Source organism: Aquila chrysaetos, chromosome 2, assembly GCF_900496995.4.
Source record: "Aquila chrysaetos chrysaetos chromosome 2, bAquChr1.4, whole genome shotgun sequence".
Classification (NCBI taxonomy): domain Eukaryota; kingdom Metazoa; phylum Chordata; class Aves; order Accipitriformes; family Accipitridae; genus Aquila; species Aquila chrysaetos.
In genome coordinates, this window is record NC_044005.1 from 44,496,483 (window position 1) to 44,513,287 (window position 16,805).

Here is a 16,805-nt window from a genome sequence, read left to right on the forward strand (position 1 = left end):
ACACCAGCCGGGCTGCGAGCAGCGAGGGGCAGCCGAGTTGTCACCCTCCTCTGCCTCCCTGGCCTCCGAAGGGTTAAGTGCCAGTTTCCGAGTGTCTCTAAGGTGACACCAGGCTGCCTCCTCCGCAGTCCCCCTCCCCACGCACAGACTCACTTTCTGCTTTGTCTTCTGAGGGCTGCTGCAGGATCCGTGCACAGGCACCTTCCTCGCTGCCTACCTCTGCCTGCCTCTCCCGCTCGGCTGCTGCTGCTGGGGACGCCGAGGGACTCGCCTGGTCCCGGAGGAACCTCCCAGAAAGCACCTCAAGCTCTCCTTCGCTTGCTGGGAGCATCGCCATCCCTGGACGTGCTCTCTCCTAAGACCCTTTCTCCCGGTGATCGCCGCGTTTCCCACTCCCTCCTCGCCGCCCTCGCGGTGCCGGTGCCTCCGAGGAGCAGCACCAACATCTCCGGGTTTCTGTCAGCTATTCCTCCGCTTCGCAGTGGCAGGGCAGAAGAGACGGAGGGAGGCTGAGCTGCGGCGCCCGAGCTGCCCAAACTGCTATCAAGAGGCCAATAAATACCACTGCAAAAAGTTGGACGCTGCTTTTTCTCTGTGCTTGTGCTCCCCCACCGGGGAGTTTAGCCTCGCTGGGATCGTCCCACAGTCCTGGGGAGGCGAAGCGGAGCAGCACCGTGGGACCCTGTGGGGCTGCACCGAGCTGCCCGAGAGGTTGTGGGGGCAGAGCAGGACTCCCCGCCTGGAGAGACGCCTCACTCCAGCATGGCCGAAGGTCCCGGGAGCCGGAGAGACTTCACCCCAGCCAGGAGCGATGGAGAGGCGGCGAGGGGGACCGCGGCGAGCCTCCGGGGAGCGGCAGATGCAGAGAGCACTGGGCGAGCACAACGCTTGGGCCTCCGCAGCGCGGATCCGGCTTGGGAGGAGATGAGAGGGGCGGTGGCGGAGGTGGAGGAGCAGTTCCTGCACTTGGCCATCAGAAAGCAGGTCTCCTACAGGTAGGAGCCCCCCCGCCCCCGCGTCCCCAAGCCCCGGGGCTGGGCTGGGGTGGACGAGTGCCTTGTCCTGGGGGCATCTCCCTCCTACGGGGTCAGGGCTGCCTCTTCGCACCCACCACCAGTGCCTTCCCAGCAGAAACCATCTGAGCACAGGGACAAGGGGACCGGTTAGCCGCTTCCCTCCCCACCCACGCGACAGCCCCCTCTGCAGTGGCAGTCCCCTTGTCACCCCTGCAGACCCCCTTATTCTTCCTTCTACCCAACTCCCCTTTCCCATCCCAGGGCTGTGATGCCTCCCAGGCCCTTCTCCGGGCAGCCCGTGCCCAATGGCCTCCCACCAGCTGTGGAACGGGGCCGTGGGCTGGACATTTCCCTCTTTCTCTGTAGCGCCTTATCGCTGTTCAGTGCACTGGATACAAGGGACTTCTGACAACATCGATTCTCCTCTTCCTCCTCTGCCCCAAGGCAAACGTCCCCTTGCTTGATTCCCAGGTCCAGAAACCTTGATCTCACCTGGGGAGACTGAGCAGTGGTGCAAAGATGAAGGGGCTGAGATTGGGGCTTATCTGAAAATGTGCCCTTTGGGGGCACCTCACAGCAAGAGGAGTATCTGTCCCAGCTTTTGGTGTGATTCTTCTGCTGGGACTACTCTGCTTACCCACCCCTGCTATAGACAAGCAAAGCTGGTGGAGGCAGAATGGTTTTCATAGCTGCCAGGGAACTTACGGGAGCCACTGCCTGGTGATGCTCAGGTGAGCTCCTATTCCCAACTCCAGCCATACTGTCTGAAATCCTGCTTGGGTCAGCACCTCCAGGAGCTCAGCTCTATTCTTTCTCTCACAGCGAATAAGATCTGGTGTCTCATTCTCCTCTTTCTTTCACTGTTTAAGCCCTTCTACCATTTAGTATCCCCAAACTTTACAGAATGGCTCTCAGATGTAAGTGAGGAGAAATCCTTCAGCCCTGCGCCTGCCCGGAGTAAAAGTGAGCGCTTGCAGAACCGACCCTGGGCTGCTGTGAGGGTCTGGGACCGAGCAGAGGGGAGAAGGCAGGAGCTGCCTCCCTACCCTTCTCCTGAGCTGGCTTGGCCCAGGGACATGTCTGTGTCCTCCTGGGCTCAGTGTCACCATGTCATGCTGTGCTCAGCAAATGCCAGGTAGTTTACAAGCAGGTGGAAAACCAGCACGGAGGATCTTGGTGCCGTGCCTGCTGCCGTGGTGGGCAGAGGCTGGATGAGCCATCCTGCTGCTGGCCTGGGAGTCGGGGACCCTCGGGGCACAGAGCTCTGCTGGGGGGGCAGATTTTGGGCAGGAGCTATCTGTCTCCCACGGCTGCACTCCCACTCGTGCACCTGCCCTTCTCTCCCCTTGCAAGGGCTGCGGTGCAAACTGAGCAAATTGCTCTCTAATACTGCGGTAATGGGAACTAATGGGAATTAGTGCCTGCAGAGCAGGAGGGGCCCCAGAGCTGACTCATCTCGAGCACTTATTATTCCTGCAGTGGGTGGCTAACAGGAGCCGGGGTGGCAGAGTCCTCCCGGAGGCAGCCTTTCGTCCCTTAGCCTTGCCGTGAGCTGGGACAACTCCCACCGGCTCTCATTCGGTACCCAGCGCTGCTCGCTGAGGTGCTGGGCAGAGCTGGGAGGGTCTCTGCCCTGACGCCACCGAGGATGAGGGATTACCGTGCCGAGCGGAGCAGGCAGAGCAGGATTTTCTCCTCTTAGCTGTCTTCCTCCAGATGTGCACGACAGGTTTTGCAAATGGATTAGCCAGCTGCAATAACCCAGCCTCCCCACGGGAGGAAGGGACCATATTGCAACCTAATTTAATCAACCTGAATTTGCTCCAGAATTGTCTAAGGTTGCTGGGGATTGTTTACATCCTGCTCGTCCTACCCTGGCCACCCCAGGCAGGCGGCTCCGCCGACACGCTCCAGCCCGTGCCGCCCTTCCGCAAATCGCTTCTGTCCTCCTCGACCCTCACAAGGGGTCTCTTTGCAAGAAGCTTTGCTCCATCCAACGCGGGCTTTGCAGAATCGAGGAGTCTGGCTGGGTCGGAGGGGATGCCGTAGCTACCTGCAGGCCAGCGGCGAGGGAAGAGGCGATGTTTGGGATGAGCTGCTTCCTCCACCCTCCGTTTCGGGCAGCTGAGCAAAGCGAAGGGGAAACGGGAGAAGAAGTGTCTGGGGGTGGAAATCTGCTTGTGCCGTCCTGTGACACCCACGCGGGGTCGGGTCTGGCTGCTCCCTGGGGCAGGTCGGGCAGTGATGGAGCCGTTGCCCAGAGCTGGGCTAACCTTTCATCAGGTGCCCCTCCTGCAGCACAAGAAGCCCCGAGAGGGTTGAGAGAAATCCCCTCGCTGGGCTGCCTGGCTCTGGAGGCACTTACCGAACCCCAGTACGGAGTTTGGAGGACGTCCTCCGTGGGCTGTGGGCATCACAGGTGTCCTCAATGTCAAGCGAAGGTTGGAGGCCCTAGTCCTCCTGCTGCCGACCTGCCTGTTCCTGCTGGGACCCATTAGTCATCACAAGGGGCAGGCGGCACGAGCTGCTATATAAAGATTTTGAAATGAGCAGAAATGATATTAAGCCCATGGAAATAAAGTTCCTTCCACAAATAGCTGCCACGGTGTACGGAGGCGCCTTGGGCGGGTGGGAGAGAGCTCAGCGCTCAGGTTATATTTAGGGCTTTGAGTAGCAGTTTCGTGCCAAACTTATTAATGATGCTGGCTTGTGCACCAGATTTGCACGTTCTGGGACAATCTTCCCAGTAGGGAGGTGCCTCTGCAACGCCAGAAGGACCCCGTGCTCTCTGTCACCGCAACAAACCCTGAGCAAGCGCCAGGGCTTTGTGCTTTGCTTCCCGGAGAGTCGCTTCGGCCAAGGGGAGTCCGAAGACAGCTCCTGCTAACCTCGGGTGTCTCTACCAAGGTTTTGCGGTGGGGCAGGAGCATCTCCAGCTCCCCGAGTGGGGCAGCTCCAGTGGAAGTAAAGCGAGTTAGAGGCTGGAGGAACTTTGCTCGAGGAAAAAGCCCTGTGACCTGGAGCCGGGGAGGGCTGGGACAGGCGCTGGCTGGCCGCAGCAGCACCCTGCAGCTTCTCCCGTGCAGTTCCGGGCTCGCCGTCATGTTCAGCACTTTCTCAGTTGTTTTTGGGGTGACACTTGCAGCCGTGGCCTTTGTCACTGTCACCGCTCCCAGCAACCCAGCCCGCAGCCGTGTTTACCCAGAAAGGAAACCACAAGCGCACAAAAGCTCGCTGCTCAGGCTCCCCGCAGGCTACATTTATGGGGTGAAGGATGTGCTGGGTGTCAATGCAGTCCCCTTCTGTTCTCAGCCACCTCCGGAGGCAGCACCCGGCACAGCCCGTGCACCATAGGGCTCCTCACAGGTATCTTGCGGCAGCGGGAAGAGGGGTCCCCGTGGCCCTCTGTGCCCCCCAGCCTGGCATTAGCCCCCGTGGAGCAAAGCGGAGCGTCCCCTTGCCAGCTCCTGTCCCCGCTAGTGAGATGTGGGGCACCTCGGCTGGCAGATAGGATGCAGTTGATGCATCTCACAGGCTGCTCTGTGCCAGGGAGCTAAATATAACCCAGAGAGCGGCTGCTTTGTAATGTAAATAGCAAGGGAGCTTGGGCACGGGCACAGGCAGGGCAGAGGGGAGAGCTGGCAGGGCCTGCTGGGGAGAGGGAGGTGGGAGCCCCGCGGAGCCAGGGGAAGCTGGTTGCAGGTCTCTGCCGTCTTCTCTTCCTTCTGCCTTCAGATCTGGCTGGCCTCTGGGTTTTCGTGAAGTCTCAGGGCAGAGGGTGTGTAGTTCCTCCGTCCCAGCTGAGCAGGGCAGGGGCTGGGGAGGAAGGAAAGGAGAGCCTCCCGCTGCAAGGAGAGAGGGGCAGAGGGGGTGCCTCCTTCCTCCGAGTCCTGCCTGCTAGCCTTTTAATCGCGTTAGCCTGGCTGTGCAGAGCAGCATAATCAAATTCCCATTCATTCCCAGCAAGCCGAGCCCGCTCCGCTCTGACAGAGACATCTGTCTCTGCTGCGTCCCTCTGTGCAGCTGGGGAAAGGAGATGGCTGGCACCCGCTGGCACGGCCAGAGAGAAGCTCGCAGTGCTGGAAAGTCCTAAGGAGCTGGTGGGTCCTCACAGACCTTGGTCAGGGGGGTGACGAGCAGGTGTCTCGCCATCCCCTGCCCTGAGAGCCAGAGACAAGCTCTGCTTGCTGGGCATAGCGCTTGCGAGAGGTCCCACGCGCCGTGGCAGTCCCACCGCTGGTGGTTGGCCCCGCCGTCAGGTTTGGAGTCAGCATCACGCAGTGCTCCGTGAGCAGCGCTGGTGTGTATTCACTCCCTGGCTCTCATCCTGGATGCTCCTAGGTGCAAGGCGGTGGTAAACTGCGGATTGGGCTCTGTAAGAAGAGATGGAAACATCCCAAGAGGTAGTTTTGAAGAAACCGGGAGGTTGCGGGTACAGCCTGGCTCTGCAGGGACATGCCCGCAGCAGTGCCAGGGCAGGGCAGCGTAACGCAGCCCCAAGCCCCCATCTTAAGCCAGACACCTCGCTGCCGCCAGAGGGGATGCTCCTGTCCCCTCTCCTGCTGATGTCCACGTCAGGACGGCCAGGAGACACCGTTAGCCTTCCCCGGTTGTCCCCACAGCCGTAGCCTTGCGCGCAGTGGGGGTGTGCGGGGGGAGCGTGGGGTGGGAGTCCCCGAGAGCTGCTGCGAACCTGCATCCGCACCCTCCTGGGTGGGGAGAGCTGGGATCCCTGAACCGAAATTGCCAAAATTGTGGGAAAACAGGGTAGGGGCCATCCCCTCCCTTATCTGATCCAGCTCACAATGACTCCCACAGGTATCCTGCCAGGTTTGGGCTAAGCAGGCAGCTTAACCCTTTCCTTACCAGGGGACTTACACACACTAGCACACAGAGATGGGGGTGTGCTGGATCACAAAACCACCCAGCACTGTGACCCCCATCCCTCTCCGGTGCTGTTCTATGGAGAAGCCAGTGCCAGCAGCGTTGTCCCCTCTGGTCTCCTGACCGAGAACTGCCAGAACTGGGCTTTCTGTGGGATCCCCCGTGGTTTTGCACCAAGCCCAAGGGACAGGACCGTGGGAGGACACACAGACACAGCACAGAGAGGAGGGTGAAGGTCCCGGGGCAGGGCCTGTAACTTCTCCAACAGCCCCACCAAGCCCCCGTAAGAGGACTGGACACCAACGCCGCGGGGCAGCAAGAAACGTGAAAAGGAAACGTCTGCAGGCAGGGAGCAAACGCGACCAACCCATCACGACATGCAAAGCGGCGGGCATGACAAACCCTTTCGGTGATAACAAAACCTTTCCCCTCCCCGATCTCTGAGCTGGAGTAAGGCATCCAGGACCTGCCTTTTCCTCCCTCCACACGGTAATTAGTGCAGTGGGTTGTGTTCGGTTTCAGAGCTCACCCGGTGAGATCAAGGTCTGCCGATGTGGTTTTTTTTTTTTTTCCTTTTGATGACGGAGTCTAAAGCAAGACCATGTGCCCCTTTAGAAGTACCATCCGTGCGGGCTGCAGGGGCTGGCTCTGCTCGCTTGCTTTTTTTCCGGCCACACAGACCCCCTCGCTGATCTGAAGGTCTGCTGGAGCCAGAGCGCACCGAGCAGCGTCTGGTTGTGAAGAGCTGGGCTTTTTGGAGCTGGGGATAGTCTGAGCCTGCAGGCTCTCGCTGTGCCCTGCAGCCCCGCACCAGGGGACGGATGACAAATGTCCGTCTGCCTCTTCGCTTTTTGGAGGCTGGCCCGCAGCCTCCCACATGCTCGCGCTTCCCACGGTCCCCGTACCTGTCTTACCCAGGTGGTTTTTCAACAAACCCTGGCGCAGGGCGAGCAGAGGCTCATGGCTGCGGGGTGTTTGGAGACCCGCCGCACAGGGGGGGAACGCGTACAGCCGGGGGTGGGGGGGGGGGTCGCGAGTGCCGCGGTGCCACGCGGGGCGAGGATGCGCGCGGCACGGGGTGGGCGGCAGGAGGACGACCCCGCTGCCACGGCCCGGTTTGCACGGCGGTGCCGGGGCAGCTTTGGGAGAGGGGAGCTTTCTCGAGCCTGGGGGCTTCGGAAGAGCCACCCAACAAAGGAGGCACGGCTCCTCGGCGCGCCAAGGGCGCGCTCTCGCTCGCCGAGGGCGCGCACGAGGCTTCTCCGGAGAGGGCCCGGCGGAGGAGGTGGCCCCGCGCCGTGGGCTGCCGGGGGGAAGAGTGCCGCGCAGCCGGCTTCGATGACAGCCGCCCTCGCACTTCCAGGAAGCGCAGAGAGAGGAACCAGGTGGAGGGTGCAAACAAAGCCGGGGCCCCGGGTGGGCGGCGGAGCGCTGCCAGGGACCTGCCCTCGGGATGACTCCGGAAAGCGGCCGCCGGGGGAGGAAGAGCGAGAGTGAACCCCGGGCCGGCTGAGCGCATCAGCTCGTGCTGCGGCAGATGTGGCGGCACCGCTCCTGGGACGTTCCCCAGAGCCCTCCGGGGGACGCGGATACGAGGTACCTGCCGAGCCGGGCTCCGCCGCCTTCCCCTCGCTCTCGGGGGGGGGGGGGGGGGGCCGAGGTGTTGCGGCTGGCGCCGACAGCCCCTGCTTCGGGGTTTGGGGGAAAGGTTTCCCGTGCTTTCCTGGTGCCTCGCCAGCGATCCCCTCCTCTCCTCCCGGCGCCAGTGCCGCGCAGCCTCCCCAGCGGGGACGTCGGAGGGCCGCGCGGGTGCTCTCGACGCCGAGCCTGCGAGTGAGCAGGGTCAGCGGGGCTTTGCCTGGGCTGCCGGGTTCCTGCTGAGGCTGGTGGGAGCCCGAAGACGCGTCCCCATCCCCACCGGCCCTCCTGGGCACGGTTGGTGCTCGAGGTGGCCGGCGGGACCTGCCCCGAGGGGGTTACTGGTCAGCACCGGTGGCTGTGCTGGGCTGGCAGCTGGGACCCTGCCTGGGCAGCCCCCGCAGCCCTGGCTTTCAGCCTGGCTCGGCACCCTCGGGGAAGCGGGGGGGAAAGCAGCCATCACGGCCAGCTCTCATTTTCCATGCAAAAGAGGGCTGCCCATCGCTCCTGCCAGGCGGGGTGAGCGTTTCCTCGCCGAAGGCAGCCGCAGCACCGCCAGCCGTGTGGAGCAGGCCAGCCCCTGCCCTCGGAGGATCCCCCCGGGAGACAGGGAGAAGCGGGGCAGGCGGCTCGCCGGGCTGGGTATAAACGCCGACAGGGAGCCGCAGCGTCCGCCTCGGCGACAAGGCCGGCGGCGGTGGCTCCCGGTCCCCGGAGAGGGCGGCGGCGGCGGTGGTGGGGCTGTTGGCTCCGTGTCTCCCCCCCCCCGCCGCCCTCCCCCGTCCGGCGCTGAACAATGGGAGGCGGAGGAGGAGAAGGAGGAGGAGGCTCCGCTTCTGCCGCCGAGCCCCTTCCCGAGCGCGGGGCGGCGGCGGGGCTGACACTCGATTTCCTGAGCCGGCAGCGCCGGGCGCCGGGCCCGCTGCTGCCGCCGCCGCCGACCGCCGCCGCCAAGCCCCGCTCCCCGCGCGGTCTACCGGGGCGGCGGCAGGGGGCGCTGGCGGCTCGGCTCGGCTCGGCTCGGCTCGGCTCGGCTCGGCTCGGCTCGGCTCGGCTCGGCTCGGCGGGGCCGCCGGTGCGCGGCCGCACTTCCTGCCGGTCCCGGCGGGGCGGGAGGCCCGGCCGGCCGCGCCGCCCCCTTCCCCGGCCAGTCCCCTCCCCTGGCGCGGGGCGGCTGTTAGCGGCGGTGCGGAGCCCCGAGGCCGGCCATGGAGGCGGCGCGGCCCCCGCCGCCCGGCGGCTCGTCGTCCGCCTCCTCCTCCTCCTCATCCTCTTCCACCACCGCCGCCGCTGCTGCCGCCTCCTCCGGGGCGTCGGGCGGCGCCGAGCCCGAGCGGGGGCCGCCGCCGCCGCCTCCTCCGCTGGGCCGCCGGCACAGCAACAAGCGCTTCACCGGCCTCAAGCTCTTCGGGCGCAGGTGAGCACCGGGCGGGGCGGCCGGCCGGTAGCGGGACGGCGGGTGCCGCAGGGCGGGCGGGCGGGCGGGCTCCGGGGAGAAGCTTCCCCCGCCGCCCCGGTACCTGGCGGCGGGGACGGAGGAGGCCGGTCCCCCGGGGCAAGGGCTGGCCACGGGCGGGCGGCTGGAGCATCCTGAACGGAGCCGCTGCCTCGCCTCGGCCCGAGGGCGAGCCTGCCGCCGCCGGGCAGCTGTCAGCGGAGCAGCCGCATCCCGGACCCGCCGCGCCGGGCCCCGCAGAGGGGGGGTGACCCCGGTTCTAAAGTCGGCGGCCGGCGAGGGATGTAGGACGTGGTGCGGGGATGGGTTTGCGTTTTCCTGCTTTTGAGCTCTTGACACCGGCAATGGGAAGTTGGGAAGCATCGCCCGTGCTGCGCCCGCTCTCCTCCCCGGAGAATTCGGAGCCTCGACTCTGGAGGATTCGTTTCCACCCGCTCAGAACTGCCCGTCTCCATCCCCGCACGCCCGTCCCGTGCCTCGGCTGGGAGATCGGCGGTCCTGCGGCTCCGGGGCCATGGCTGTGCCGGTCCTGTGCTGCCCGCTGGGATCCCGGCTTCCAGCTCCTGGGATCCCGGCTTCGCTCGCTTCCTCCCCAGAGTCAGCCGGGCTCCTTGTGCCCCTCACAGCCTTGCTGTTGGCCTCGTGGGATTTGGGGGATTCTCGGCCCGCGTAAGCAAAGGGGTGCCCCCGCCATCCGGACGTGTGTAAAAACATTGAATAACTGAGGTCTGAAGGGACCGCTGGAGGTCACCTGGTCCACCCTGCTGCCTCGAAGCAGGGCTGAATTTGATCAGGCTGCTGATGTTGAGTTTTGAGTGTCACCAAGGTGGAGACTGCACCACCTCCCTGGCACCTGCTCCCGTGCTTCAGTTCCTGGGTTTTTTTTTTTCCCCCGATATCTCTTCAGAATTTCCCTTGTTGCAGCCTGTGCCCGTTGTCTCTCAGGTTGTCACTGTGCGCCTCCAGGCACAGCGTCTGGCTCAATCTTCTCTGTACCTTCCCATCAGGTAGCTGAAGACAGTAATAATATTCCCCTTAACCTTCTCTTCTGTAGGCCAAACCACCCCCGTTATCTCAGCCTCTCCTTCTATCTGATAACTCCTGCTCCAAACTGTCTTGGTGGCCCTGTGCTGAACTTGCTACACCTTGTCAGCATTTTTGCTTTACGGGGGGGCCCAAAGCAGGGTGCAGTGCTCCCAGGTGGTGTCACGGGTACTGGATGGGGGAGAGAGGCCCCAATTTCAACCTCCACAGCCAAGATGGAGCTGGGAGCAGAGGGCTTGCGAGGTCACTCCACCGCGGACTGGTGTTCTCCTCTGCTCTGGTTTCAGAGCTGGTGGCAGTGGCAGCCTCTGGCCTGTCCCCAGTACTGCATGGCATCTCTCTCTGGCTCCCAGGGGTTCGGGCTGCCATTACTGCAAAGTATATCAGAGCCTACACCGAGGGGATGTCTTCCACGTGTGAACAACCTTCTGCAGCGTGGACGTGTGGGGGAGAGGCAGAGTGGGACCGGCAGGACGGCTGGAAATGCCCGTCGGGTTGTTTGGTGCGTGGATGCTTCTCTCGCTCTTCTTCCGCTGACGGTGGACCTGGTTTCCTCCGTCTCGGGGTGATGAATGCAGCACCTGGAGCTGCAGGGGAGCGAGGAGAGATTGCCGTGGGCCTCCAAGAAGGAAGGGGCTCCCACACGCGCCTGTGGGAGGTAGGCTCGGTGGGAAGCCGTGCAGGATAACTGGCTGCACGCTGCCAAATTCCTCCCCCACCTGAGCGTTGGAGCCGAGGGAGACGTGAAGTTCCGCTTCCTCCGAGGGAATCGCGGGGGGAAGGCTTCGCTGCATTTTCTTTTAGCGAGAAGTACAGCCAGCCCCTACCCTCCAAATGCTTTCCAACAGCCATCAGTGAAGAAATTTGCACCCTTTTCGATTCTGGGCTTTAGCCAGAGCATATGTGGCTGGGAAGCGGGTCTAGAGGAAACTTAGGCAATGGGCAGGAGCTTGCCCCTTAGCAGCGGTGAGTCTCTGGAGAGCCCTGGCTTCGGGGAGAGAGGTCCCCCGAGGGGGGCGTGCGCTGCTGGGCTCTGTGCCCAGTGACACTGGGAAGCACGGCCACGGCCAGGTGAGGGACAGGTCCACAAAATGGCAACCCAGAGCAGATGAGCCCCGAGGGAATTTAAAGCAAAAGAGGGGTGAGCCCCCGAGCTCTGGCCTTTAGCGGTATATTAGTCCCCTGTGTTTTGCAACCGGGCTTATTTCTGTACCTTGTAATTGCCTTACAGGAGGGTGGAGTAATTGGCTCCAGAGCTGACGGAGACAAGTGCACAATACGTGCATCCGGGCCACAGATGGGTAATTCTTTTAATTGGGCTGATAAAGAGATTGGGGCTGATCAGATAATAGGTGGTTAGGATTAAATTTCCTTCCTAGGTGCCCCGTTTCTTTTGCTGTGAGTGAACAGCACAGTTTACCCTTTCCAGGGGGGACTTTGGGTGGGAGAGTGAGTGCTGGGGACAAAGCCCCTTTCTTGCTCTCCCCCATGCTGGAGAGGAGGGATGTGGAAATGGGTCTTCCCCGTGGGCTTTAGGGTCTTTAACACATCCCCCTTCAGAAGAGGTACGCGTGATGGTCGGGTCTGCTGCAGCAGCGTAAGCAGGGAGCGTAGGTGCTGTCAGGGCAGCCGGTGGGCGGTTGCCCTGCAGAGAGCGTGGGACCAAATTTTCTGCTGTGGTCCTTTGGCAGGCCCGGTGCTGGAGCCTGCATGGGAGCCTGGGGCCGCCTGCCATTGCCCCGGGGAAGGTCTGTGGGTGGCATGGCGTGTGGGTAAACGGCACGCGAGAAACTGAGCCGAGCACCCGCCTACGTCTTGCTGGGATGTCGCTTGTCACCATCTTTTTTGCAGCTTGACGCTCACACCCATGTGAAAGCTGGGGGAGACGTGCGGCTGGGACGGCAGCCCGGCTGTCCCCGTCCCCGCTGCGCGGGGGGTACCGCAGTGTCCCCTCGAACCTGCTGGCACTTGGCCGGTGAGCGGGTCCAGCCAGGGCGCAGGGATTTGGGTTTGTTTTCTCCTAGCGTGGGTGTGATAAGAGGGGCTGTGCGGTGGGGTAAGCCCCAGGCACCCTGGCAGGTGGTGGGAAGGAGCCTGAAGTTTGCGATTTGCATGCTGGCAGGCTGAGAGCAGCGCTTACCTCAGGACAGGCTTTTTCACAACGCACCTTGCTGCCAGCTAGTTGTTGAGCAATCCTCCTCCTCCTCCTCCTCCACGCGTGCAGCTTTTGCACGCCTCTAGCTCTGAAACCTTCCACCCTCTGGTCCCCATCCAGCTCACAGGTGATGGGTGCCATTAGCTGGGCCCGGGCAAGCGACACCCGTGGGAGTCCCCGGGTGTCCCCTGCGGAGACACCTGGGCTTGTTTGCCGGGCAGGTGGGATGTGCCGGGAGAGCTGTTCCCGCTGCCATGTTTGCTCTGTGCTCTCTGCTCCGGGAGGTCCTGACCTCCCGTGGGGCAGCTCAGGGACTTTTGATCTTGCCAGGGTCCAAAAAAAAAACAAAAAACAAAACAAAAAAAAAAAAACCAAAAAAAAACCCAAAAAAAAACCCCAAAAAACACTGGGCACGCTGATCAGCCGTGCCTGTTGGCAGGCTCCCGGTGGGGCTACTGGGATGAGGCAGGGAAGGATCAGAGTGTTGGAGGCCCGGCTTCTCCCGGAGGCTGGAGGCCTCCGTGGCGTGGTCCCTGCCTGCCACCAGCCTCGTCTCTCCAACCCCGGTCACCCACCGGTGGCTCCGCTGCACTCCCGAGATCAGAGCAGGGGCTGCCGCAGCGCACTGCACCCACACTGGAGAAGGTGGCAGGACCTTTAATCTGCTTAGGAGTTGGAGCATCCCTTCCAGGAAACCCTGTAATCTGCTCAAGGAGCTGAGAGGAGGGAGGATAAGGGACCTCTTCCCTCCTTTGAACAAAAACGATGGGAAGAGAGAAGGGCTGCAGGGGGGTAGGGGGGGCACTGGGAGCAGGCACGGGCCTTTGCAAGGAGACAGTGTTGGAAGAGGCAGAGCCACGGATGTTGCAAGCAGGGAGAGTTTGGGGGCTGTGTGATTGCATGGGTCCTCTCGGGGGCTAAGAGCAGATGCTCGCAGGGCGAGGATGGCTCCCTGGGACGGGGGGGATGCTCTCGTGGAAGGCAACCTGAGCTCTGGCAGGCCATGGGGGATGCAGTGTAGGATTTCCTTCTCTCATTGTGGTGTCGTGTCTGGGGAGCAGTCTCCCCAGAGACTTGGCAAAGCCTCTAAATATAACTTCCAGCTCTGCTCACGGTGGAGCTCTGGTTTCTTTTTCCCAGGTGAAGCTCCGTGAGCTGAAGCTCTTGAGTTAGCTTTCAGCGTTCGCTTGCTCGCTCGCTCCTGTAAACAGGTGCTGACTTGGAGATGCTGAGCTCAGGAGCAGCAAAGCTGGGGCTGCAGGCTGAGGCTTAGGCTCCTTGACCCTTGGGCCCATAAACCATCCTTTTTGGAAGAGATGGGGACTGGCAGGAGGTGAATTGCTTCTGCCGGAGACTTTTAGAGGTAGGGACTATGGTGCAGGACCTACCTGGGGACACGGACAAGGCATGGAAATAGGGGAAACCTGTCCTGCTGGTTCTTGAGCTGGCACCAGGCTCCCAGGGAATAAGTGCCTCTGTCTGCCATCCCGAGTTCAGGAGCTTTCGCCGGGCCAGCTCTCCAGTATTACAAAAGTAATATCCCGTGTTTCTGTTGCAACTTGCAGGCCTGGCAGCAGCTGCAGGCTCTATTTGGGAGCTGGGAACCTTTCTTCTCCTCCCCATCAGGACATCAGGTGGAGGGTGAAGCTCTGCCAAGGCGAGCGATGAGACTGCGCTGGCCAGGCCAGTGCCCAGGGAGGACAGAGTCCTCCGGTCTGTGTGTGACGCATGTGTTAGACCCAGCGCTGTTCTCCTCCTGCCTGTGGTTTAGGGGTTGATGCCTGGGGGTGTTAACTTTGTAGTTAACCGTAGAGCTCTGCCCCAGGGGAAACTCCTCCTCATCGCACCAGGGACTAAGTGAGAGGACCTCTTCCCAGTCTCTGCTGTCCCAGACAGTAGGAATTAATGGGCCTCCTGCCTCAGCTCTGCCTGCCGGGCAGGTTGTGCTGTCTGGGTTAGCCTGCCAATTCCAGTTTCTACCTGCAGACGTTGCTCCCGCACCTAGGAACAGCCTGCCTGAGCTTTGCCCATCTCACAAAGATCTCAGCCTTTCCCAGCGGTTCAGGGCCTGGAGAAATGAGCTAAGCATCCTCCATCTCAGAGGAGCCCTGCCCAGCCGGCAGGGACTGGTGGGAGCTGGGGACCGGTCGCTGGGGGATTGGGGGATGCTACCCAAAGTGCAGGGCAGACAGAGGTCTGGCCAGAGGTAGTCCCACCTTTGGCTGCCACCCCGTCCTCCACGTGCCCCAAGTCAGTGGGAGATGCCTTCAGCGTGCTTCATGGGCTGCTGCCGCTCCCCCGGCATTGCCGCAGGATGCCGGCTCGTGCCGGGCTCTAGCTGCACCGCAGCCTGGTCCCAGCCTCACGGAGGGGCTCCCAGCCAGAGATGGCGTGAAAATCCCACCCGAGACCAGCAGGGAAAAGCTTGGCGTTCGCCCCTTCCCTGGCTCCGCTCACCCCATCTCCCTTCCCCTGCTCTCCAGCTGCAGCTCGGCGGCGCGGGAGCAGCCTCGGCTCCGAAACACGCTGTGGCTTTGCAGAAAGTCACGTGTCCCCACTGGCTGGCTGTCCCAGGAAGTCAGGGCAGCTAACGAAGAGGCTCGTTGCAGAGGGTTTTCCCCTTGTTTTGGCGCAGCTCGGCTCCCACAGGAAACGTGGGTGCCGGAACAGCCCGTCCGTCGCTTACCGTTGGCAGCCCAGGTGTGGAACTGGAGCCAGAAAGCGGGGGGGACTCCTTCCTGCCTGCTCCCCCCTGGCTGGAGGCGGGGGGGTCCCACCTCTTCTCTGGGGCAGCGCTTGCCGGCGGGATGAGGATGGAGAGTCGTGGGGCAGAAGTACCTAAGTCAGCTCAGAGCTTCTCCCCGAGCTCCTGGCCTCCGGGCATGGCCCGTCGCCAGCCCGGAGAGGGAGCGGGAGGCCATGCAGCTGGCCACGTGCTGGCCCCTCCATGGGAAAGTTCCCTTTCAATCAGATTATCTGTATCTCGTCCTGCCTCGCCGCCCCAGCCGGGAGCTGCTCGGATCCAGCGTTAAGCCTCTTACCGCCCAAGCCCGAGGTCACCACTCAAGGGGACGTGGCGTGGGGCAGTCTGGCGGCAGGCGCCCGGCAGCTGCCGCCGCTGAAATGTGGCAGAGGAAGATGTTTTCTGCAGGGATTTGGTACCCGTCGGAGGCTGGCAGATGGAGGGATTAAGAGGAAGAGGGGCTCCTGTCCTGCAAGAGCTGCCGGGATGCGCGGTTGGAGGCATCCGGCTCCCCAGCCCGGCTCCCGGCTGGGCTACGGGTTGGCCTGGGGCCAGGAGATGCTCCAGCAAGAACCCCCCACCTGGGCTCGAATGATGGCATTACCCACCCACGAGTTTTCTTGCTGTTTGAACGGCGGAGGAAGCAGATGTGGTGGGGGAAGGTGTCGGAGGGGTCCCGAGAAAGGTGCTCCCCCTCTGCCCTGGGTCACCAAGAGCTTTGCTCCCCGGCCCCTGGCTGGCGGAGGGTCAGGGCTCCCGGAGCTCGCTGCCCGCACGAGGGGGCCGGAGGGTTGGGAGCAGGCAAGCCGCCCTGTCCTGCCCGAACAATGGTCCTCCACGCAAGGCTTGGCGAGTGCCTTCGTGATTTATTTGAAATTCAAATCCATGCCCGGACCTAGCGGTCGAGGTGAAGGCTGCCAGGAGCCAGGCTGGCGCAGGGAAGGAGGGAGGGAAGCGAGGCTCCCTCTCTATGCAACCTGGCCCCGGTCCCCGAGTCGTGCACCCCGTGGAGGTGCAGGGCCTGGGCACCCTTAGGCTCTTGCAGCCGGTTGGGTCGGGCTGGAGGTGACTCTGGGCTGGGCTGTGTTAGCATCCCAGAAGCTAGAGCGTGGTGCTTGATGTTCGCCGACTGGCTCCGAAGGGAGCAATGGCCTTGCTGACCCCAGCTCCGCGAGCATCTTGCCCGCACTGACCTCCGCGGCTGACGGCAGGGGCGGTGGCGCGGGTGCCATTGGGGCCCCCGGGGTCTGCGAACGCTGAGGCCGTGGGGAGAACGTGCGGGGTGGAGGGATGGCACTGCGGCAGCAAAGCCGTGGAGGGGGAGGACGCTGCCGTGTGCTGGGCTGCCAGGTGTGTTTTATGGGGAGGGCTTGCTGACCACTCTCTTTATGTCCCTAGACTCCACCTGCCCCACAAAGGTGTCTTCCCTTGTCTCCAGGGCAGCCAGCCCGGCCGATGGGGATCCAGGAGGATAAAGCACCGGCCGGCGGTGTATAAGTACGTGGTATTTTTATTGGCTTGCACAGGCTGTGCAGTCCCAGCAGCTGCCGCAACGTTTCTGCTCAAGAGCTCTCCTCCCTCCCACCCACGTCTCACCCCACGTCACCCTCTTGTGTCTGCACTAACCAAGGCCGCCGAAAGCCAGGCTGCCTGCCTGCTGCCTGTGTCACTAACCTTGTTCTAGAGGGCAGCTCGCTGCCGGACTTTCATCAGCTAACATGGCAGCCCCCGTTTTGCTGGTGTTTGGGGCGAAGGTCAGTCGAGGTCTTCCTCCTCCATGTCCTAGCCGTTGTGGGCATGAGGGCCGTAATGCCTAGACCCTGTGCATGCTGAGCGCTTTGAAGACCTCGGATGACAATGCTGACGGGG

The 16,805-nt window shown here is 62.8% G+C and overlaps 1 protein-coding gene across 2 annotated transcripts in view; it reads left to right on the forward strand.

Moving 5' to 3' along the window:
* The first annotated feature begins 230 nt into the window (after window positions 1–230).
* Window positions 231–16,805, forward strand: part of DGKZ (diacylglycerol kinase zeta) — a 53,779-nt gene continuing 37,204 nt past the window's right edge. The window contains exon 1 of one of the 2 annotated variants that reach the window (XM_029997395.2): window positions 231–995. In XM_029997395.2, the coding sequence (XP_029853255.1) occupies window positions 763–995 (233 nt within the window). In that variant the 5' untranslated portion in view covers window positions 231–762. Of the gene's footprint in view, window positions 996–8,663; window positions 8,956–16,805 lie in introns of those variants that run through there. The other variant, XM_029997404.2, reaches the window with a different exon arrangement.